Below are 24,936 nucleotides of genomic sequence, written 5' to 3' on the forward strand. Positions count from 1 at the left end.
AAAAAAGAAAGGAACATCTGTTTCTAAAAACAAGGCTGCAAGTTTCTGAATGTTTACAAGGATAAATCAGATTCCAAAATGTGAGAATATTGACATTGTAAGTTTCTGTCAGGGATGTACTTAATATTCCACTGTGAGATATTTCCCATACATTAAGTACCCTAAACTGGCCCATTTGTGGTTTAGAGTATATTCAAAGATGTAAATCGCCATGGCGGTCAGTTTTAGAAAATTTTCATCACTCTAATGGGATCCCATGTTTGTTGAACAGCCCCTTCCCCATGCCTAGTCCAGGGAGCCCCTGACCTATCTTTCTCTGAATTATTCCATTTTGGATACTTATGTAAGTGGAACCCCATAGTGTATATCCTCTTATGACTGGCTTCTCTTATGTACCAAGATGCTTTCAAGTCTTACATTGAATATGCACCAGAAATCAGTAGTAGTGATTAATACTTATTGCTGTTTTTTTTCCCTAAACTGTGTGTGTGTGTGTGTGTGTGTGTGTGTGTGTGTGTGTGTGTTGTATGTGCACCACAGTGCATGTGTGGAAGTCAGAAGACAACTTCGTGGAGTTGGTCTCTCCTTCCACCTTCACGTGGAGTCTGAGGTTGTCAGGTTGTCAGGCTTGCATGCCAAGCACCTTCACCCACAACTATTTCACCAGTCCTTTTTTTGCGTTTTAAAAATCTGCTAAATGTACATTTTCACACTTACTCTCAAAGCTTGCATGAAAACTTTTCTTAATAGCTACAAAACCCCCTCCAAAATATATGTATTTTGTCACCATAAATCATAGAAAAAAGAATGGTTTGGGGTGTCATAGGTAGTGAGATTAGATTTAGAAAGGAGCAGATGAGATGTGCAGGCAGGTGGCCCACTGTGAAGTAGCTAGGTTTGTCTTGGAGGTGTTCTTGAGAATGCAGCGTGTAGCTATGAACAGGATTTCATTCTACTTTTTTCTGCCCCCACTATGAATATCTCTAGCTAATATTCTCAAAGGGTCTTTCCATTCAGCTCCCCCAAGCCATATCTGGAGTTTCCAGTAATCCCTTTTATTATTTAATTCTGATTTTTTTAAAAATGAAAAATGTCTCAGTTGCTTAAAAATAAAGAAGGTGCTTCCTGATGTAGTAACTGTGCTTGCTAACATGCCTTGGTTTGTACCTCCTGTTGGAGGGATCTGGCAGAGGAGCAGTGTGGTTGGACCACAGACTTATTTTCCAGACTGGCTGCCAGGCTATAGTTGGCTGCAGGCCACAGTAATTTTTTTCTAAACAGTGTATACACTTTCTTTTTTACCCGAAATGTGGATATAATGATTTTTGCTTGCTAATGAAACTGATGTTATTTAGTTACTGATATAATGTCAGAAAGATGGTCTCCTATGAGCTATGCTGAGTGTGGAGCTGCAGCAGTTTCCCTCAACCTTTTGTGGGCTCAGGCCTGAGTCTCTTCCCAGCAAGGCAGGATCATTTGTGGTTTCTCAGGTTCTTACAGTTCCACAAGGAGGCTCCTCTTATGCCACTGAGAATCCATAATGGCTTTTCTGAGGCTTTCTTGATCTTCCCTGAAACACCTCTGCTCTCCTTTACTTTATCTGGTGATTTGACTGTACCTCCCTGTGAGGGGAGGGTCAAGGCTGACTCGTTCCCTTTTCCCTGTACTTAGCCCAAGGGCTAGCACCTCCACAATGTGGTGGCATTTAGCAGATTAACTTGTCTCTGTTTTGTAAGGATAGGCTAGTGATCAGTGAGTTCAGGCTAAGAGGCTACAGGGCCAACAGTGGTACTTGTGGTTGGTCACATGCATGTCTATGCTAGTCTGCCGACTTGTGTGTTGACTTGTGCATGGATGTAACTGAACCTTACCTTGGGTTGTGTCAGCTCCTGCTTATACTGAGGGCTTGCCTTGATCTTGACTATCTTTGAGAATAAAGATGAGACTCCAGTGTAGACAGCCTGACTTTGATGTAGAGGTTTGCTTGACAGTACTGAGAGTGCCAGGTGGACTAATTGGAAGGATCCCAGTGGAGAACTGGTAATCAGAGTGTAGACACCCTCTCCAAAGGTGCTGTGTGATTAGTGTGGTTGGTCAGTGCGGGAACCTTCCCTGTTACTTTGCTGGCCTTTAGCCAGACAGTTGTTTAGGACTTTCATTTTGTTTTGGTTTTATGAGACAGGGTCTTACAGTGTTGCTCAGGTTGGCCTCACTATGTATAGCCCTGGCTGACCTTCTACTCAAGAGCCTCCTTCTTCTACAGGGATTACAGGCATGCATCTCTTGTTTTTTGTTTTTGCCATTGTGACAGAGAGAACTAGAATTACAGTGCCAGCGTGATGAGCATAAAATCGAGCAGCTTCAGCGGAAGGTGAGAGAGCTGAGGTGGAAAGAGGAGGTGCCTTGGAGTGATGTCCCTTGCCGGGGTTCCCCACGCCTGGCATCTCTGGAGGTGGACCGTGTCCGGGAACAACAACAGGAATTGGAGAAGATACGGCAGCAGCTGCTATGTGCAGCTGGGCTCCTGACCAGCTTCACCAACCACACTGTGGACAGGTGTGTATATATATATACATGATACTTAATGGCCACCAGTCCCCGACCCCCGCCCATTCTCTGCCTATTTATACTGAGAAAATTCTGAAGTTAAACTGGTGGCGTATGCTTGTAGTCCCTGCACTAGGGAGTTGAAGGCAGGAGAACCAGCACAAGTTCAAGCCTGGGCTTGTCTACATGGTGAGCTCTAAGCCAGCAAAGTCTACATAACTAGACTCAATTTCAGGCAGGCAGGCAGGCATGGGTGGTGGTGGTGGTGGTGGTGGTGGTGGTGGTGGTGGTGCTGGTGGTGGTTGTTGGTGGTGTGTGTGAAGTGTTCGGTATCTTTGATTTCAGAATCGTGTCTTAATGGTCTCCTGTGCCATTTCCCATTCTATAAGTTTAGATGAATTAAGGGGCAGAACCCTTCTAATGGGTGCCCATAAAACCATATTTCTATATTCTCTTATTACAGAAAAGCCTTGTGATTTGGAGTACATCTTGCCATGGGCTTTCAAGTTGTGATTAGACTGGGTTTTTACATGCACCTAGGTGTGGAGGGCCTGGGTCTGGGTACTCCCTCAGCTTGTCCTCCTTACCTTGTCCATGCTCACCACAGTTGGGGTGCTCTTTTAGCTGGGATAACTCCCCATCCATACCTGGATTTGATTTGCTAAGCAGCTTGATTTCCAGGTAGTTTCATTTAGAATAGCATTAAAATTTTTAAAGTGTCATTACATTTATTTTTTGTGTATATGGGTGTGGGTGAGTGCATAGAGGTCAGAGGATAACTTCTGGGAGTTATTTTCTATTACATGGGTCTCACATATTAAGCTCAGGTGGTCAGGCTTGGTGCCAAATGCACTTTTTTGCTGAGCCATCTTATGGACCCAGGACAGCACTTTTAATAGCACTTCCAGCACGAAGCTGTGGGATGTCAGGATGTGGGCACCTGGATGCCAATGCTGGTCAGGCATGAAAGTTTCTGAGTTTTGCCAGTGTGTCTACTTCCTGGCACAACCAGCTCCCCGCCACACTGCTCTGGTCAGAAGAGGGCTTCCTAGGCAAACTTTTGTAGACAGAGATGCTGGATGAAGTGACTCACCAGTATGACAAATCACCCACGCAGAAGAACAGAGCAGGGTCTCTTGGTCTCTCAGGGGAGTTGCGATACAAATGCATTTTCTTTGTGCTATTAGTAGAGAGTTCCTGAGTAGCTTAGGATGGTGGTCATTTGGAGTGTGTATGAATGTTTTAAACAGCTCCCTGTTTTCATAGGACAATTAAAGATTGGACATCGTCAAATGAGAAGGCAATGTTATCCTTAATGCGTACTCTCGAAGAACTGAAGTCTGAGCTGAGCATGCCCACCTCCTCTCAGGTACAGTTGAGGCTCCTCCACACTTGTTCTACCTGTATAGTTGGATTGAGACCCAGGTTTCCAGCACATGCTGTCATATAGGGAGTTGAGAAGATGTCATGGCCGCTTTGTAGCTTGTTTATTGATCAGTTGTGGCTTCCTCCCTTGCTCTCTGGACAAGTGGAGTGGTTGTCTGCCCCAAATGAATTTGTTGGGTACTCTATGTCCTCTACATTCTGACATCTTTGTATTTCAGCTACACTATTCAGACATGCTGCATGGGTGTCCACACTTGGTGCTCACTGTGTATAGTCCATGCTCACCCTGAGAGCTGGAGACTCTAGTGTAGAAGGCAGTGGACTCTTCTGCTGAGGACATAGATAGGGGGTAGAATGCCTGCTCACAGCCCCACCTGTTCCTTGTCTGTTTCTGCTTAGAGCTGCAGCTAGAAATGAAACCCCAAATATTCTTAGAAAGTCCCAAGCCTCCTGTGATTAGCCTTTGGAGGTATTGACAAATCCTAGCTGCTAACGTTGCTGTGACCAATGTCCTGTGATAGTTATGGGATTACAGCATGTTGTCAGATGACACGGAAACTGTACCACTTGCTATCACCTGCCTAGCCTCTCACCCTACTCACTGAGTGTCATGGGGAATATGGCGTGTCCTATCTCTGTCCTCTGTGCCCAAGCTTTCCAATGCCTCCACATGGGGCTAAAGATTCCAACTCTGTAGTATTCAGCCATGTTCTAAGTGACACATCTGTGACCCCTCAGAATGAGCAGTATTATTCCTTCTTGCCTTTTCATGTACCACCTTGGTCATTCTTAGAACACTGAAATCAGGGTTCTATTTGTAACAGACCTGTGTCATTCTATATGTTTAGTTTTTAGTCTCTCATAAAGGTTGAAAAAGAAATGTGATTTGATGACCTGTTGTTTCCTATCCCATATAGCTATGCCCAGCCCCACAAACTTTTTATCAAACTCCAAACCCATTTAAAATTATAATCCCTGAAAGCAGTCAGTAGCAGTAAGTAAACACAAAATTCTTATAAATTTGTTTTCTCCTTTTTAAGAAAAAAATGGCTGCAGAACTACAAGTCCAGCTTGTGGATGAGCTGCTGAGAGATAATGATTCTCTTACAAAAGCAGTCAGTACAGCAGCCCGAGAGAAAACAGAGCTGTGCAGGGCTATGTCACGGCTTGAGAAGACTCTGAAGTACCATACACAGAAGGGCTGCAACCTCAGTGTACGTATTTTTGCCTCCTGACATGGCATCTGCCCACTGTCCCCATACCATAATAGTTGATTAGATTTATCTGCTCTTCTGGGCAGGAAAATGAACTTCTTCCCAGACCCAGAGCATGTGTGTTGTTGTCTCTGGTTGGCCTTTTAGTATGTAGCCTTACTTCATGTTCGAGGATCTTTCTGTACTGCCCAAACTAGGCTGTAGTTTTTTCCTCCTGCCTCCATCTCTCACAGGTATATACCACCACACCCAGCTTAGTGGGTTTTGTTTTGTTTGTTCATTTTTTTGTTTGTTCATTTTAGTTTTGGGTTTTTTTTTGTTGGTTTTTTGAGATAGAGTCTCATATAGCCCAGGCTAGCTGCAAACTCACTATGTACCTGGCCTTGAATTCCTGATCCTCCTGCCTCCACATTCCAAGTGCTGGAAATACAGTCCTGTGCCACCATGTCCAGTGTTCAGTGTTCAGTGTTTTGTGTGTGTGTGTGTGGGGGGTTACAGGTAGAGTACAGATGTCTTTCTCAATTGCTCATCATCTTATTTTTGTGAGACAACCTGAGGCTCACCAGTCTAGCAAGACTGACTTGCCAACAAGCGCCAGAAACCCTCTTGTCTTCACTTACCCCAGTGCTGGATTGTAGGTGTGTACTGCTGCCCTGGTTTTTATGTGAGTTCTGGGAATCCAAACTCAGGTCCTCATGATTCTGTAGCAGGCATTTTACCAACCGAGTCATCTTCCCAGCCCCTAAATGTTTTATTTGATATCTTAGCAACAAATTTTCTGTTTCAGGCATACATATGCAGTGTCCCATGTGGTCTTGACTACTACATAATATTTGTATATGTTCAGAAAAGGAAACTTAGAGAATACGATAATCTGAGCAACTTAGAATTTCATTTGGCTCCTTATTAAAATGATTTATGGTTTACTAGTGTTATAGGTCGATAGCTGTTTTTTTATGTTTTTAGTTTGTAATTTACTTTTTTACATTGAAAACTTAAATTTTAAAAAATTTCTAAAAAGTAAAGTTTTCCCTTTTCTGGTTTGACTTCATATAAGTTTTCACCCATGCATAGAATTCTTGCTACCTGTGTGGCAACCACATCAGTAGAACGTAAACTATGGCCAACTCCCAAATGAATAAGGCCACGTAGTCCACTCTAGCTATCAGGCCCTGACCTGGCTTGTTGTCAAACATGTCTGGGGAACCAGAGTATGTTACCGTCTGCTTGGGTCTCTTTCATATCTCTTATATGTATCTAATACTCATGAGATTACTAAGAACTGGTTCCTTCTATTGCTGAGTAGCTTGCGTAATGAATGGGCTACTGATGGACATGTGAATGGTTTCCAGTTCTGATTGTTACCAGGCACTGCTGCTGTACTTATATAGCTTTGTGTAGACCTAGGTTTCATTTCTCTGGTAAAAATACTCAGGTGGGCATGATGGTACCCTCCTTTACTCCCAGCACTATGGAAGCAGAGGGAGGCAGTTATCTGTGAGTTCAAGGCTAGCCTAGTCTATGGAGTGAGTTCCAGGGTTACATCGTAGTTTTTCTTTTAAAAAAAAGAAAGCAAAGCAAAGAAAAAGGAGATTGAAACACATGCACATACAAGACAACACCTATTTCCTGTTCTCACACGTGCCACTCAACGTACTCCACTTCTGGTTGCCAGAATGTATGGAGACTTCTGCAGAAGCATTTCTCCAATGGACACCAACTGGGCACCTTACAGTTTAACTCACTTATGACACCATATGCCTGGAGATGATGCAGTCATACAGAGTGAAGAATCAGTCTACTGATTGGCCTCAGGTTGTGACTTGTGCTTCTGAACACCTACCTATGAACTGTGTTTCTCACAACCTCCATCCTGGGTTTGATTAGTTTTCTATGGTGGCTTACAGAGCTCAGAGAAACACGTCTTGGTTTATTAACAATGGATATTGCAAAGGACACAGGTGGATACCCTGGTAGAAGACAAGATACGTGATGGGAGTTTTACTCCAGTGTCCTCTGTGCTTCAGCCTGCAGCAATTGCCACTTGTTCAGCTACTTTGAAGCTTCTTGAGCCCTGCTGTTGGGTTTTTATGAAGACTTCCTTATGTGAACATGATGGATGAAGTGCACCAGTGACTACTGGTGATCAGGCCATGGGTATAAACGGAAAGTTACAGCACCCTAATCAGATGATTGGTTCCCTGGCAACCTGCCCCATCACAAACTGCCCAGAAGCGCACAAGTCACCTCATTAGAACAAGAGGTGTTCTTGTCACTCCAGAAACAAGGACTGAGGTCAGAGACCAAATACAAGGGCAAAAGATTCTCCTAGCACCCCTGTTTTGGGAGTTCTCTGTTAGGAACCAGGGGTAGAGAACTACATATTTACGTAGAGAACTACATATTTACATATCAGTTTCTAATGTTGGTAGCTTATAGTCTGTTTTTTTTTTGTTTTGTTTTGTTTTTGTCAGTCTGAATAGTCTTCCTAGTCCTCCCGACCCCTAAGAACTGGCTTTTCTGTTTCAGTGAAATTGGCCATTCCTTTTGTTTTGAGTTTCACTGATAATTTGTATTATTTTCTTCAGTTTGCTTACTTGAGTTTAGGTTGCTCTCTTTTTTTTGTAACGTGGAAACTTAAAATTTTGAGACTTTTCTTTTCCCTTGTAAGTGCTTAATAATAAATATTTCCCTCTAACACTGCTTTAGATTCAACCACATATTCAGTGTGTTGTGTTTTCAATTTAATTGAGTACAAAATATTTTCTGGTTTCTTCTGGGACTTTCTTTCGATTACTGATATGTTTTTTCCTAAACTATTCTTTAATTTTCAAACACAGATACCCTCCTATTTTTTATTTCTGGCTCAAGTCCATTATTGTGAATGAATATGCTTCAAATAATTTTAGTTCCTTTAAGCTGGCCCTGCTTTCTTTTTTTCTTGGTGAGTGTCCCTAGCTTGTGGACAGCTTGGGATGCTAGAGCGTTCTATGAAGACCCTCCAGCCAGCCAGCTCATGGTAGTGCTTAAGTCACTCAGACCATACTGAATAATTTTCCACTCTGTGTTGTTGGATGTAAGAAAATAGAAAGTACCTGGGACCCGATGAGAGCCTTAGTCCAGAGCCCTTTGCTTCTCTGGAGCTCATTTCTTAGTATGTTTTTAAGGCTCCTTTAGAGTGTTGCATTGAGGCTCTTCCCCTGCCCCTTGAAGTTAGGTTTATTTAACAGTGATAAACCCATTGAGCTTTTATAGACTCTAGCCATAGTTACTGGTAGGACCTGGTACATGAAGGTTAGCACTGAGATAAGGAGATAATGTGTGTAATGAATACATTTAAGATGGGCTGTGGGTAATTGGTAGAGTGCCTTCTTTATGTCCAAAGTGGCTTGCTTTTTCAGAACATTTCTTTCCAACAGTGACTGTCATTTTATACAGATCATACTGTCTTTTACTTTTGCTCATCAGGGCCTGCCTCGGCCACTGACCCTCCTCCTGGAGCCATGTGTTGGCATGACCAACTGCCTTTGATTCTTGTCCCTAATTGCTGAATAGACCAATAACCACATGAGGGGGACACCTCTGTTCCATTACCATGGAGTTGTCTTCCAAATGTGTGTTCCCTGGTGGAGTCCTAGTGCCCTCTAGCACATGGTGGCTGTCCAGGACCCTTTGCCTACCAGTCAACGGGGCTTTCCTTGTGTGATTTGACAGTCCTAGAACAGAAGTACATACTTTTGTTTGGCCTTTGTAGAATTAGGAACTGTGAAGCTATTTAAGATTTAAAGCTTTCACGCCAGGCGTGGTGGCACACGCCTTTAGTCCCAGCACTTGGGAGGCAGAGGCAGGTGGATCTCTGTGAATTCAAGGCCAGCCTGGTCTACAGAGTGAGTTCCAAGACAGCTGGGGCTACAGGGAGACACTGGTCTCAAAAAGGCCAAAAAAATAACGTAAATGCTAATTCTCCAGATAAAAAAAAAAAAGATTTAAAGCTTTCAATTAGTAATTATTTTGAAAATCTATGCCTTTTTCTTTTTATTATGAAAATATGCCTTTTGTGCACTGATTCTTGAATAAAAGAAAGGGAATTACTTCAGAAGTGTGAATAATCTCATAACATCACTTGAGCACGACTGAAAAGATGCCTGAGGTGACAAGGGACACACATAGAGTGTACAGTCCTTGACTAGCAATGCCTCCCCTGGATCCTGGCATTTAGGGTACATGTTCCCAACTCCTACTCCCATCTATGTCAGGCTACTCCCATAGTAGTCCTGAGGTAGCTATGGAAATATTGAGGTATTTGAACATGACGTTTTACCTCTGGGTTGGAACAGTGACCTCATCTTCTGTCTTAACACCCTCTTAGCCTTAGGGTATCATTTAAGAAAACTTACAGAGGGGCCAAGGAAATAGCTTGGTTGGTAAAGTACTTGCTATGCAAACATGAGAACGTGAGCTCCATCCCCCAACACCCACATCAGAAGCCAGATGTGAGCCAGGCGTGGTGGCATATGCCTTTAATCCCAGCACTCTGGAGGCAGAGGCAGGCAGATCTTTGTGAGTTTTAGGTCAGCCTGGTCTACATAGTAAGTTCTACACCAGCCAGTGCTACATAATGAGACAATCTCAAACCCTCCACAACCTCTTCCCCCCAGAAAACTAGATGTAGTGCTGTATGTGCTGGGGAAGCAGAGATTGGTGGATTCTTGGGATTTGATGGCCATCCATCCTGGCCTAATTGGTAAACCCAGGTCTCCTATCTCAAATAAAAGCTGGTAACTCCTGAGGAACACCATCCGAGGTTGGCCTCTGGCTTCCACATGCCCTTGCACATACACTCACACCCTACATTTCTCTCTCACCTCAAAAAACAAACAAAAAACCTCAACTCTGTTGAAATACTGGCTGTGGTTTGTTACAGAGGCCTGGCAAGTCTGCGTGGAAACAAGATATGACAGTTTTGAACAGTTCTCCACAACACTCAGACCCAGGGTGGTGCACACCAACTACAAGTGGAGAAGCAAATACCTGCAATATCAAAGTAAGACTATTCAGGGAGAGGTTCAGAGTGTCAGACATGTTATAAACCTGGGCTAGTTAATTACAAGCAAAAGCATTTTGTTGACCATAAGGTTCTCATTTGCTAGATATATCTGTTGACACATAGACCAAACATGTTTCTTTAAAAAAAAAATACTTTATATTACTTTTATTTTATGTGTATGAATGTATTGCCTGCATGTATGTAAGTGCACCCATGTCATGCAATGCCCATGGAGGTCAGAAGAGGTGGTCAGATCCCCTGGAACTAGAGCTAGGACAGTTGTCAGCCATCATGTGGGTGCTCGGAACTGAACCCAAGTCTTCTGCAAGAGCAACCAATGATCTTAACCTCTGGGGCCATCTCTTCAGCCCTCAAATATGTTTCTTTACAGAGAAAAGATAACACTGCCTTGGTAGTCTGATCACTATGTAAAAAGAAAGCATAAACTTGATCTAAAACTTGGTCTCATTATATGCAGATACTATGTTTTGTGTTAAGTTAAGGAAACTCTTTAGACTGAAAAGATCATTGCAGTAATTTGCTTCTGAGGGAAAAGTGCTCATCAGGCTTTAAATCCTAAGCTCTGTGTAGTTTCATAACCCTTGTTGTCATCTGTAGAACCCACAGTGAGATCCTCCCCTGCCACACACACATAAGTAAGTTTGGACCTTACTTGAATGGAAATTCAAGAGTCTTTGTGTAGGGACTCATTTGATAGTGCTGTGGAAAGGATATTTATGTCTAGATTTTCTGATAGGCAGGTGGATTTTTTGTTTTGTTTTGGGTTTTTTTGGTCTTTTTGGAGACAGGGTCTCCCTGTAGCCCCAGCTGGCCTGGAACTCGCTATAGAAACCAGGCTGGCCTCGAACACACAGAGATCCACCTGCCTCTGCCCTCTGAGTGCTAGGACTAAAGACATGTGCCACCGTGCTCTGCAACAGGTGTTTTTTTTTTGTTTTTGGGGGGTTTTTTTGCACCCGAACAGGGACATGAATGCAGCTGTATTTTTAAGAGGAAGTTGTTTCTAGCTACAGATCTCCATGACTGACTGTGATAATTTGTGAGGGGAAATCCAGTTTGATTCTTCTAATGAACAAATACGATGTGCTGCACGTGATATATCAGGAAGGTGTCTTTGTCTCCTCTGAGTCTTACCTTTTTTTTTTTTTTTTTTTTTTTTTAGATGGAAAAGCTGTACCTGCATTATCTGAGAGCAGAGAGCTTCAGAAAAGCTCTGATTTATCAGAAGAAGTATCTTTTATTGCTAATCGGTGGATTCCAGGATTCTGAACAAGAAACACTCTCTATGATTGCTCATTTGGGGGTATTTCCTTCTAAAGCAGATAAGAAAATTACCACATCACGTCCTTTTACCAAGTTCCGCACTGCTGTTAGGGTAGTCATCGCAGTATTGAGGTAATTGCCACCAACTCCAAACCAGTAGGCAATGCATATGCTTGCTCTATTCCTTGAAACCACACAGTGCTATTTCAAGATGAGTAGTACTATAGGCCTTAAAAGAATGACACCCATCTTCAAGAAAGTCATGCTGTAGCTTGCTTATAGTGACACAGTCCTGTCATCTCAACATTCAGGAGACTAAGATAGGAGGATTAAAAATTCCAAAACCGGGCCAGGCATGGTGGCGCACACCTTTAATCCCATCACTTGGGAGGCAGAGGCAGGCAGATCTCTGTGAGTTCAAGACTGGCCTGGTCTACATACTGAGTTCTAGGACAGCTGGGACTACAGAGAGACCGTGTCTCAAAAAGACCCCCCCCCAAAAAAAATTCCAAGACCACCCGAGCTACATAGTGAGACCCTGGTGTCAAAATGTCTCAAAAAAATTTACTGGCCTTGGGGTGCAGGCCTATAATTCCAGCTACTTGGGAGGTTATGGTAGGAGGATCTCAAGTTCAAGGTCAGACTAGAAAATTTAGTGAGACCTTGTCTCAAAATATATGTAAAAAGAGGGCTTGGACTGGGTATGGTAGAGCATACCTTTAATCCTAGTACTGGAGAGGCAGAGACAGGCAGCTTTGTGAGTTTGAGTCAGCTTGATCTACATAGCAATTTCTTGGCCACCCAGTACTACGTAAAAAGAAGACTTGAGATTAGTGCAGTGGTACAGTGATAGCTTAACATGCATAAAACCCTAGTAGGTTCAGTCCTTGGTACTACTTCAAACCCCAACCCTCCAAAAAGTTTTTATACAAAACTGTCACCTCTGAAACTAAAGATTTAAGGTCTTTTATTACAGAGGAGCAATTTGTCTCAATAGGTTTCATGCCAGGATTCTTTCTCCCAAAAGGCATATTCAGTGATATTTAAAACTGCATTTCATGGGGCTGGAGAGATGGCTCAGTGATTAAGAGTACATACCCCATGTTGGGCAGCTCACAACTACCTTTAACTCCAGCTCCAGAGGATTTAGTGCCCCCTTCTGGCTCCCACAGACACCTTCACTCATATGCACATACCCACACACAGATATACACAAGTACACAAATAATTTAAAATAAAAAAATTTTTTTAAACTGCATTTGTCAGGCTGGAGAGATGGCTCAGTGGTTAAGAACACTGGCTGCTCTTGGAGAGGACTTGGGTTTAGTTCCCATTTTCCACGTGGTGGCTAACAACCACCCATAACTCCAGTTCCATGGGATCTGACACCCTCTTCTGCCCTCTGCAGGCATTGTATGACACAGGTGTAACCTGTCTACATGCAAGCAGTGCTCTCATACATGTAAATTTTTTTAAAAAAAGATTTTTTTTTTTTTTTTTTGGTCTTTTTGAGTTGGTCTTCCTGTAGTACCAGCTGGCCTGGAAGTCACTATGTAGACCAGGCTGGCCTAGAACTCACAGAGATCTGCCTGCCTCTGCCTCCCGAGTGCTGACATCAAGGGCGTGCACCATCATGCCTGACATTAAATAAGATATTTTTTAAAACTGCATTTCACTTGCAAATTTCAGTTTCAATCAGATTGTGTCATAGCCAAAGTAAGAACACATAGTTCACTGAGGTAGTACCAGCTTTGAACCTGTCAACTTCTTGGGTCCCTGACCTGCCACTCAGTGCCCCATAGTATAAGCACCACCCTCCTCACTCCTGTCCTCTATATCTTCTTAGGGAGACTTTTTTCATGCTCTCTAACCATTTTCACAGGACTTGTTGCTGAAGTAGAAATGTGACTCTCTAGTGCTATTAGGAATTTCAGTCATTTCAAGAGTAGAGATGGCAAAAGTTAGTTTCACTTTATACTTTTAAATAGCAGAATTTCTAGCATGTTTGCACCACTGAGGACTGTGTAGCAGTGTCTGTTCCCTTCTAATCACAATGCCTTCCCAGGCCAGTCCTCATCTGGCATACTGTTGGGAGCATTCTAAGAAGTCGACATAGAAGCAGGGGAAGGAGAGGCACCGAGGGTCTGTGCTCTCTGCCGTCTCCAGCCTCAGGACGTTCATTCCTCTCATCTCTTAGTCCTTACTACAGGTTGTCTATTGTCTCACCTACCCATCTGTCCATCCTGACCTATAGGAAGAAGTGTTTTAGCTCGACAGGGAAAGGTGAGAGGACCCGTCCTGGTGAGGAGGACAGTCCTTTGATCACTCAGATGCAGTAGTCTCTTAGCATCAGGCTTCTGTACCTGTGAGAGGGCTGTATCTGAAGGGTCTCTACTAGAACAATCTGTAGTCTGCCATACCATGAAGAGGAAAATTACAGATACAGAGATACCACTTGCTGGGAGAGTCATGCTAGAAGGGATAGCACACACCTGTGTACTGTCACTCTGCCTACCCCCTTCCCTGCACCATTTGTGCTGTCCTCCTGACTGCCATTAGTGACAAGATGAAGCCAAAAAGGCCCAACCAGATAGAGGTAGTGTGTTATCCAGGTTTCTGGTGGTGCAGACAGGTTTGAATTGGAGTGTGGTGGGTGTCCAGGGTGGGACCAAAGGGACTTCTGTGGGTGGCACAGCATGGGAAGGTTTCTATACCATATAAAAAGCATAGCCAGCTGTCTGCATATGCCTAACTAATTAGTAGCCTGCCAGCTGATCCAGACAGTCATGGTACATGTCCCTCCCATGGGCATTGAGGGCCAGTTCTGGTGGTTTGATCAATTAGGAATGCCATTGCTTTATTCATTCCCGTTTACTCTTGTTTTAGGTGTATTTATTCTCCTTTCTTTGTAGATTGCGTTTTTTGGTTAAGAAATGGCAAGAAGTGGATCGGAAAGGAGCTCTAGCCCAAAGCAGAAGCACCCGCCCAGGTGAGCCTTGAGCACCACTGCCTCCTGCTTGTGGCATTTTCATGAACATCTTGGTGTAGAAATATAATAAAGCATAGTAAGAAAACTAGGAAAAGTGGTCAGTGTAGCCACCTAGAGCAGTGAGAGTGGCACTGTCCTCCACGGCCTGCCAGTCAGAGGGTGCAACCTAGAGACCATTGAATGCGGTGGTCCTTGTTGCTCTGTAGAAATGGCTGGGAATTTGGCTTCATGTTGCTGAACCTTCGTTTCTGAGCACCAGTGCTGTCTTTAGCTGGGCACACCTTGTTGCTGGAACTCTGTGCTGCTCCCTGCCTCATAGGCAGTATATATCAGGCCTTATGGACTCCAGAGGGGCCAGGGACAAGCAGGGCACTTTGCTGGGTCCTTGTCTAGTCTCTAAGGTTGACAGGTATGAATATCCTTACTTCTTAGAGGACATGGAGGGCCTAGGCCACCAAGTCACTACTGGTTTCCACAGTAAATGGGCCTTCCTGACAGTGCCCTTATTTTGAGGCCAGCGGGCATGCTTGTCTTTCCAAGACTCACCCTCTTCCCTACAGGCCTCCTGAAGGTTCTCCTATCCGTGGGCTGCCCATATAATGCTAGTAGTCAGGGCCAACAGGATGTTTTAAAAAAACAACATAACTTAAGACGGGTCCGTGTGGGCTGTGGGCCCTTGCCCAATGGTGCCCACCAGCCCCGAATGCTGCAAAAAAAACCCCAAAAAACCCACAACTTGATTACGTTATGAAATTACCATGCAGACTCGTATATCATCTAAGCTTAAATTTTTGATAGATGGGCCTTCCTACTAAATTTGTGCCTTTCTTTTGATTTATTGTCGAATCATTCTTGGGAAGGGCGTCGAGTGCCACGGCGGCAGCAGTCTCCAGAAACCAGAGCGTCCCTGCCAACCCCAGACTTGCCTTCAGGCTACATCAAGGACTCTCAGCACAGCCCCAGATCTGCAGCAGCAGTCTCCCTGAGCAAGGCAGAAAGGTCTGTTGGGATACTCTAGGTTTTTCACCTAGAGATCATGCTAGTGTTCTCTAGCAGCCTCTTTGGCTCCCCTGAGAAGTACATTTTGAAAGTTCTGGCTTTGGCTTGACACAGAGCAAGGTAAGGAACACAGAATCTGTGAAGGGATGGGAGTCTGGTTTTGTTCAGGAAGGGCCGGGATCACCTGTGCTCAGTAAGTGAGGCGTGTTCTCTACCCTGAAGAGGTTTGGGAGCTTGTCCAGGGAAACAGAAAGGGGTACAGACAGTGTTCTGTGGGACCAGAGGGGCCTTGGAAGAAGGATGGCCAGTAGTGAGTTCTGTTTAGAGAATAGTATAAGGAGGTAGGTAGACCATCTCAGTCACCAGGTTGCATGTTAAGAGGTGCTAGACATAATCTAATTGGAGTAACATGTATAATCTTATGATTTAATAGATGAAATAGTATACAATTATTGCCACTCATTCTAATTGCAAGGTATGATATAGAAGTTGGGTTGGGGGAATTTTAGGGGCGAGGTTGGGTTGTGGTTTTGTTTTGTTTTTTCTTTTTTGAGACAGGGTCTCAGTCACCAGCCCTACTTGGACTGGAACTTGACTGTGTAGACCAGGGTCACAGAGATCGCTCTGTCTGTCTTTGCTTTCCAAGTGCTGGAATTACAGGCATGTGCCACTATAGTCAGCCTTAGAAGTTGGGTTTTTCTTGTTGTTGATTAGCTGGTTTGTGGTTTTTTTGACAGAGTCTCACAGTGTCACCCTGGCTAGCCTAGAACTTGCTGTGTAGACTAAGCTAGCCTTGAACTCACAGAGATCTGCCTGCCTTTGCCTCCTGAATGCTGGGATTAAAGGCGTGAGACACCATGCCTGACCAGTAGTTGGTTTTTGGGTTTGTTTTTTTTTTGTCTTTTTGAGACAGGGTCTCGCTGTAGCCCTAGCTGTCCTGGAACTCAATATGTAGACCAGGCTGGCCTTGAAACTCACAGAGATCCGCCTGCCTCTGCCTCCCGAGTGCTGGGACTAAAGGCATGCGCCACCACACCCTGCCAGTAGTTGGTTTTTAAAGCACTATGCAGAGCTAAAGTAAAGCTCAGTGGTGCAGTGCTTGCCTGGCATTCATAAACTTCTGGATTCTAAGTAAAGAGAAAACAGTTTTTCTTTGTTGTAAAGAAGTGGTGTGAGGGGAATGGCCCTAGTGAAGACTCATCCAGGGTCTGGTCAGCTATTCCTAGGCCCTCTTATATGTCTTCTTGACTTTAGCTCCATATGTCAATTTAATGGGGTTATTTTTCTTCTTTCTTTTCCTCTCCTTGATAATGGTATTCTGTTTGAAGATCAACTTCATCACCAAATTCAAGATTAGAAAGATCGTTGACTGCTTCTCATGATCCAGAACATTCCTTGACAGAATATATTCATCATTTAGAAATGATCCAGCAAAGACTTGCAGGAGTACCACCAGGTAAAAAAACAGTCTTTCTCATAGTACTTGTTAAAGTAATTGGGAATTGGAGAGCTAGCTCATAAGTTAAGAACACTGGCTACTCCTGCAAAGGATCCAGGTTCTGTTCCTAGCACCCATATGGCAGCTAATGACCATCTATAACTCCAGTTCTAGGAATCTGATGCCTTCTTCTGGCTTCCACAGGCATTTTATCCATGGGTGCACTTACATACAGGCAGGCAAAACACTCATACACATAAAATTCTTAAAAATTATAACTGTACCTTAGAAATATATAACAGAAATATGCCTGCATGTATGTAAGTGGACCTGTGAGTGCAATCCATGTGGAGGCAAGAAGAGGGCGTCAGATCCTTCGGAACTGGAGTTATGGACAGTTGTTAGTGCAGTGTGGGTGCTGGGAACTGAACCTGGGTCCTCTAAAAGAGCAACCAGTGCTCTTAATCACTGAGTCATCTCTCTTGCCCCAAAATCCTATCTTAAAAACAAAATATACCTGTTGGTATCAGCTTAGTAATTGCTTTTTTAGGTTTTAACATTATTAGGATAACAATGTTAAAACTTAGTCTGTAAGTGAAGATACTGCACAAATGTGTGTTCAAATGCATTTAATGTATGATGGGTAAGTTTGATTCATTCCCTGACTGGGCTTATTTGTCCTCCTTTTACAGATAGGGAATTTAAAGATTATTCTATTAGCTATTTATCTCTGTGACCAAATAATCTGAGATGAAGCAGTTGGCAGGGAAAGCTTGGCGGAGGCAGAGGCTCATGGTTATGGTGGCTTCTTGCTCTTATCTCACTGGATCAGGAAGCAAGTTAGGACAGGAAGCAGGACTGGGCTATAAAGCCTCAAGGCCTGCTCTCAGTGAACCACTTCCTTCAGGAAGGCTCCACCTCCTAAAGATTCTACAGAGCCCCCAGACTGCACCACCAGCTTAGAACCAGGTGTTTAATTAAACACATCCTGTGGGGAGCTTTTCACATTGAAACTGCAACTTCCATCCATGGCCCCTGGCTCATGACTACAAAATGTACATAATGCAAAATGTACTCTGTCCAACTTTGAAAGTCCCCATAATCATAGCAGTTTCAAAAGTCCAAAGTCTTCTGAGACTCTAGGCAGTCTCTTAGCTGAAACTCCTCATGAAGACCTGCTTACATGATGGGCATGGTGGTGTATGCCTTTAATCTTAGCACTCAAGAGGCAGAGGCAGGTGGATCTCTGAGTTCAAGGCCACTTGGGAGACCCTGTCTCAAAAAGACCAAAAAAACAGGTCTGTTTACAGCATTCTAGGGCTTCTCTAGCCCATAGCTCCACACTTCTCCAAATTTCTCACATAAACCAGTTCCAAGGTGTACAAACTACATAGTTTAAGTTTATCACAGCAAGGGCCCTACTTTCCAGTACTAATTTTCTGTGTTAGTTACTTTTTTCATCACTGTAACCAAATATCTGACAAGTAGCAACTTAAAGGAAGATTTGTTTTGTCTCACAGTTTACGAAAATAGTCCATTGTAGCAGAGCATGAGTAGTGAATGGAGTAGCTTTTGTCATTGGTGGTAGGAGTTTGTGGCTGCTTGTTCACATTCGTGTAGGTAGGAAATGGAGAGGAACAGAAAATAGAGCCCAGCTATAAAATCTCAAGTCTTGCCTCTAGTGATCCACTTCCTCCAGGGAGGTTCTACAGCCTCCCAAAAAACAGCATCATTATCTAACATGTGGCCCTCATGAAGGATTTTTCTTATTTAAATCCTAACAGTTCCAATTTGACAAGGATATATTTTGTCTAATAGTTTCTTTCTTTTTTTTTTTTGGTCTTTTTGAGACAGGGTCTCCCTGTAGCCCCAGCTGGCCTGGAACTCACTACATAGACCAGGCTGGCCTTGGACTCACAGAGATCTGACTGCCTCTACCTCCCAAGTGTGCTGGGATTAAAGGCATATGCAACCATGTCCAGCTTAGTTTCTTAAATTTGACCTTCTATTTAACTATAATTCATATTTTTACTAAAGCATAACTCAGTGGTGGTGTTTGGAAATTTTGGAATTCTTAAAAGATGTGTGAAATCTTATAACAGATTTCTATTTCATTTTAATTTTAGATTCTACTCAGAAATCTACTCAGAAATCCAGCCACCAGAAGATTAAGCAATGAATAAAGTCCTGTGGCCCCTAACCTTTGACAATTCTATTTGATGAAAGGTGGTTTTTTTTCTAAGGAATGCTCATGGTGTGGGGCATGGGACACTCTTTAGGAGCCATGACACCAGTCCCAAGGGGCCACTGAGTGGTCCCATATCAACACACTGCTAAACGAGTCACTCTTTGCTCCTTTTCTCCAAATGAGCAATGACTGTGTCATGTTCTGCACCTGTTGATGGAACAACCTGCCTTCTCCATGGAGGAAGTGGGGAATGGTTTCTAATTGTTTTTTTTTCTTAAAGTGTACAGATAGTTTGTTTAAAAATGAGCACACAGGAAGGAAGGGATAAAGTATAGGCAGCGTTCTGTTGTGGGTGGGCTTGTGTTGTTTTTCAGCCCATCGAGTTTACTCTTCACTGGCAAAAAGAATAAAACTTAGTATTTTTGTCAAACCTGTTTCCCATGGCTACAGACATTGTATAGCTCACTCATACTCAAACCATGCAGTGATTCTGGCTTAGTACTGTTCACTCAGAAATGAATGTACTGTTTAGACGTGTGTGTAAGTATGTCACATAGTCATTCACATATGTATGGGTTTAGTAAGCATGGCCAAGTCTTTCTGAAACAGTAAATCTATTTAATGGGCATGCTGCTTAATTTTTTTCCCCCATAATATAAGATGGGCAAAAAATTCATCATGGTCAACTAAAGTTTGACTCAGAAATCCCTTAATCAAATACATGATATTGTATCAATCAGAGCACAGACTAGAAAGTAAACTAGGTTTATTTCCAGGTTTTCAAAGGGAATTTAATACTAGAGTTTGGTGACTGTAATGATGAAGAGCTGAACAGCCCAGGGATGCGCAGTAGCTGGAAGCTATCATGTTGAAACTGGAGGGACAATGAAATTGTTCTTGGGACTCAAAGGACAGGTCCCCTGTGGAAAGTGACAAGCCCCAAAGAGACACATCAACAGCCAGCAATCCCTCCTGCTGTGAGTGAAAGAACAATTTCCATCTTTTCCCTTCTGTCCTCCTGCCAAAACCAAACAAGGGCATCCGCATGTTCCTTGTATCCGTCAGCACATAGAGCCCACCCTCGGATCACTCAGTATTTGTTCTTACCTTCCTCCCATATTAAATAACCAAGATGTCATTTCATGCAAGTGCCGATGTGAGATGCTTCATCATCTTCTGCAAGGCCCATGACGTTTATTGGGGAGGTAGTCCAGGCTGTCCAAGGTATTACACGGGCCTCTTCAGGACTGGGTTCAGCTCTGAGATCTGGCAACTGTGAGCTAGTTTTTAAGACCAGTGTGCCACCAACACATAAAATAGGAGAGGAGGTAAAAAGAGGAACAATGAGAAGTAAAAATTCTTCCAGGACCATTCTTTACCCCTCAGGTTCCTGGGCCCATGTCTTCTGTTGTGAGAGAAACAACAGCACCATGGATGTTCACTCATATCACGTAAATCCCATACTTACCACCTGTTGTATTTCACCATTCTACACTGGCAGCACTTTGTCTTCACCTTAGCCTTTTCACCACCTGCAAGACAAAGTGGTCGCCATACCACCCCAACAATTATTCTTGGCAGTTTAGTCAAAGACTGTCAGTAACTACTGCCTACTGTAAGTTTCCTACAACCTGGACACACAGCAGCAGTACTCTGTAGGTGTAAACAAATGTTTAGAAGGCAATTTGACAGGCATATCATACTCATTTAATAAACAATAGCAGTTCCTACTCCACTGGGACCTATGACCTCCCTCATAGGTTTCTATCGTAGCTTACGATTCAGGTGTGAATTCCCTCTGGTGGAGCAGGTCTTAAACTCATTTGCTATGACTTTGGGATCTGGGTAGCGGAGAACACAAAGAGGCACAGCAGGGTGTCTAATAAATAAAATATTACACACAAGACAATTTAATATTAAAGAAAGCTGGAGACTAGGAAGCTCCCTATTCTATAGAACAGAGTGCACTGGGTCTCTTAACTTCCAAGGTGGTTTTTCTTTGGGGAGGGGGTGTCATTTAATTTTTCAATGTATATTCTTTTATTGAATTTTTGTGCACTTCATACCTCCTCCCTCATCCATACCCTCTATAGACTCTCCCACCAGATTTCATGCGTTCTGTCATATATGTTAAGGCCTATCAAGTCAAGTTTGTATGCCCTGATGTCCCTCAGTGCAAGTTCATCCACCCAGCAATCTAATTTTCAAGGTTTTATTAGCATGGATAAGGTACTCTAAGCAGATATTCAGGAACAAAGGGTAGGCAGATCAAAGGACATTTCTCTACAAGAGCCCGGAAACAGCAACAAAATGTGGCCTGTTTGCAAGGTACAGAGCAAATGTTCACACAGCCATGTAAGGGAGTGTTTTATCTAAACATAAGGGACTCTGCACTTCAGAACCTATGTCAACATGCATCCCTATCTGGCTCTCTCATCATAGACATTCTTGACTATTGGTCACTTTGCACGTGTAGGCAAGCATGCTTTCTGCAGAGTTCAAGCAGGGCAATGGTCTCCAACATCCAGTGAGAAAGTTGATGGTTGCACCCATGAGAGTTGTGCCACTATTTTCCAGCAGCCATATCTTGCCCAGCATGTTGGTAGTGTAGCACATAGTATCTACAGGCAGGACTGTTGTCAACAATTCTGCCCCAGCAGCCTGCAACGCACCTTCCAGCACTAAGAAATCAGCCAGCGGAAGGGGATTTTACAGTTCAGTCCAGCTTTGTTTCTTTATGCACTACAATCAAAGCAAAAAGTGTCTTCAGCAGTATAGACTATCTAGTTCTGACATGTAGCCAAAGCAGAAGCAATAGTCTTCATTGAGGTGCCTCCCTGGATAGTAACTTGTCAGTGGCCCACCCCTGGCTGCTGTTTGTATTAACTGTATGGCTTCTGGGAGTATCTTTGTGTATTTATGCAGGATACCTTCTTTCAAATTCTTTAACTTCTATTTTTCTAGATGCCTTTACAAATTCATGTAATGAAGCCACTGCTGTGTCCATTTCAGGCAAGTGCCAGTTGGTTTTAGAAGTTGGCAGCAAAAATGTAAGGTCCAATAGAGCTGAGATTCCACTGGAGATAGATAGATAAAATCGTTTCCTCAGAAAAGCACTGGTGGGTACAATGGCATGTATGGGAGACACTATCTTATTTAGTTCTCTATAATCTATTATAATTTTCTCTAAAAATGATTTTGCCTTCTCATCCTGGGGCACTACCATGAGGCTGCCATTCATCTCCCCACTCTCAGTGGAGCCAGGTGAAACTCCTTGGCACTAGGAGGGCATGGGAACAACTGTTGCTCAAGCTGACTCCCAAATCTGACAGACTCCAAACTGGCACTGCAGCTACAGCACCACAGTATCTATTGCTTCTCCCTCAGCTCTACCTGGCTTGCTTTGAAGGACTCAGGCTGATTTCTATACCGAGCATACTTTTTCCTCCCTAGGGGAAATGTGTACATCCTTTACTCTGGAGAAGATAACTGCCCACCTCTGAAACAAGCTTAATTTTTTTGCCTGTACGGTTTTTTTCATTTAGACCATCCATGAACTGTTGTTCTGACTTTAAACCCTTACCCAAAGGTCACTAGCATAACATTTGGCTTTGAACAGTTTTCTTTTTTTTCTTTTGGTCTTTTTGAGACAGGGTCTCCCTGTAGCTCCAGCTGTCCTGGAACTCACTATGTAGACCAGGCTGGCCTTGAACTCACAGAGATCTGCCTGCCTCTGCCTCCTGAGTGTGCCACCATGCCTGGCAGTTTGTTTTCTTTTAAGAATTCCTGCTCAACATAAATTTTTTCACATTTGTCTTTGAGTGTCGCAGACCTTTTTTTCTACTTTTTTTTTCATCTGTTGATTGCTTCAGAACTTTATGGTTTATATATGGTTTAAGACACCCAGATCCACCAGACTATCTTCTTCATTGTGGTGTTCAGAAGGCCACTAAAGTACCATACCAGTCCAGTAGTTCCTGCTGAAGTAACTTCTTTATCAACTCTTCTGTGAACACAGTCCTATCAGGTAAAGCAGGCTAAACATTAAACCCTACTTCTCCCATTCCCAGTTCCCTCTGAAATACCTGTCCCTCCTCTATTGTCTTCCAGTCCCTGATGTTTATGGGAATCTCAGCCAGTGATAGCCAAGTGTCCCTATTGGCTTGTTTGAGACAAACCATCAAGAATTTCTCTTCTACTGTCTCAGAGTATGCAGGCTTTGTTTCAAGGAGGGATAAATAGTTACATTACTCAGTTCTTCCACTTCCACGTCATTCAGATTAATCTCACTGCCCCCAATGTCTCATAATCTTACAAGCCAGGCTATGAGAGGTTCTTTCACTTCCTGCTTAAAAGAACTGACAAGCTGGGCATGGTGGTGCACGCCTTTGATCCCAGCACTTGGGAGGCAGAGGCAGGCGGATCTCTGTGAGTTCAAGGCCAGCCTGGTCTACATAGTGAGTTCCAGGACAGCTGGGGCTACAGGGAGACCCTGTCTCAAAAAGACCAAAAAGAAAAACAGAAAAACCAAGTTACATGAGCTGGTGAGATGGCCCAGTGGGTAAAAGATGCTTGTGAGCCGGGTGTGGTGGCACAGGCCTTTAATCCCAGCACTCGGGAGGCAGAGGCAAGCAGACCTCTATGAGTTCAAGGTCAGCCTGGTCTACATAGTTCCAGGACAGCTGGGGCTACAGGGAGACCCTGTCTATAAAAAAAAAAAAAAAAAGATGCAAATCTGATGAGCTGATTTCAATTTCTGGAACCTGTGTAAGGTTAAAGGAGAACTGACTCCACAAAATTGTCTTCTGATCACACGTGCACACCCCCCACCCCTAATAACAAAAGAATAAAATAAGGGCTCAGCAGGTAAAACACATTTGCCATCTAACCCAACAACTTGAGTACAATCCCCTGGACCTACATGGTGGAAAGTGATGACTCCCACAAGTTGTCCCATGATGTTGTCTGACCTCCACACGTATCATGACGCATACACGCACTAGCATACGCATGCACAAAACTTTTTTTTTTGGTCTTTTTGAGATAGGATCTCATAGCCCCAGCTAGCCTGGAACTCACTATGTAGACCAGGTTGGCCTTGAACTCACAAGAGATTGACCTGCCTCAGCCTCCCAAGTGCTGGGATTTAAAGACATGTCACCATGCCTAGCCACAAATATAAAACTTTAAAACTGCAATAATGAAGCAAGTTTTCACATTTCCACATTTAATGGCACAGAGTAAATATTCATATTTCCAGAAGACAAGAATCAGGATAGCAAGGAACAAGCAGACCAAAGCAAACACCAAATCCTGCAGCTCTATATCCAGCATCTGGAGCTTATGATGACATTGAACTCCAAAGGGCTTAGGTAGGCCCATCCTTCCATTTCTGCTGCCTGCATTACATATAGATTCTCTCCTGGATCAACTCCATTCAGTGCCTGCAGGTTTCCTTGATAAATGCCCCCATGGTCATGGTATTTCCAGTATCTTGGAGCCTTTATTGCAACTTAGGCTTCATCTTCATAGCTTCATAAAATGCCTCTTGGGGCCTATTTGCAGGGACTCTAACTTGGCCCCACATTCTTGGGCTTCAGTTCCTCTCCAAAACCATGGAGGAAAACTCCATGATAAACTTGCATCGTTTTTGCATCCAAAAAGAGGATCATCTGGATGACACTGCCAAATTCTGCTGCCAGCTCAGAATGGAGCCTCTGATAGATGGGGTTTTGCCCTCAAGACACCTTTTCTATTGTTTTAATGCAGTATAGTGGGCTTTTCTTCCGGGATTCTGAACAGTCGCTTTCTCAGCACCAGCTTGAATGCTCTCCTTTTCTGAAA

General features: G+C 43.4%; 1 protein-coding gene across 5 annotated transcripts in view; it reads left to right on the forward strand.

The window, feature by feature from the left end:
* Nucleotides 1-19,109, forward strand: part of Pcnt (pericentrin) — a 143,498-nt gene extending 124,389 nt beyond the window's left edge. For all 5 annotated transcript variants that reach the window (XM_008840472.3, XM_029567100.1, XM_029567098.1 and 2 more), the window contains 9 exons: nucleotides 2,312-2,556; nucleotides 3,814-3,916; nucleotides 4,974-5,147; nucleotides 10,072-10,191; nucleotides 11,378-11,610; nucleotides 14,391-14,467; nucleotides 15,328-15,466; nucleotides 16,795-16,922; nucleotides 19,031-19,109. In XM_008840472.3, the coding sequence (XP_008838694.1) occupies nucleotides 2,312-2,556; nucleotides 3,814-3,916; nucleotides 4,974-5,147; nucleotides 10,072-10,191; nucleotides 11,378-11,610; nucleotides 14,391-14,467; nucleotides 15,328-15,466; nucleotides 16,795-16,922; nucleotides 19,031-19,083 (1,272 nt within the window). In that variant the 3' untranslated portion in view covers nucleotides 19,084-19,109. The remainder of the gene's footprint in view (nucleotides 1-2,311; nucleotides 2,557-3,813; nucleotides 3,917-4,973; nucleotides 5,148-10,071; nucleotides 10,192-11,377; nucleotides 11,611-14,390; nucleotides 14,468-15,327; nucleotides 15,467-16,794; nucleotides 16,923-19,030) is intronic.
* Nucleotides 19,110-24,936: the final 5,827 nt, after the last annotated feature.

Source organism: Nannospalax galili, unplaced genomic scaffold (genome assembly GCF_000622305.1).
Source record: "Nannospalax galili isolate Female #2095 unplaced genomic scaffold, S.galili_v1.0 scaffold619, whole genome shotgun sequence".
NCBI lineage: Eukaryota > Metazoa > Chordata > Mammalia > Rodentia > Spalacidae > Nannospalax > Nannospalax galili.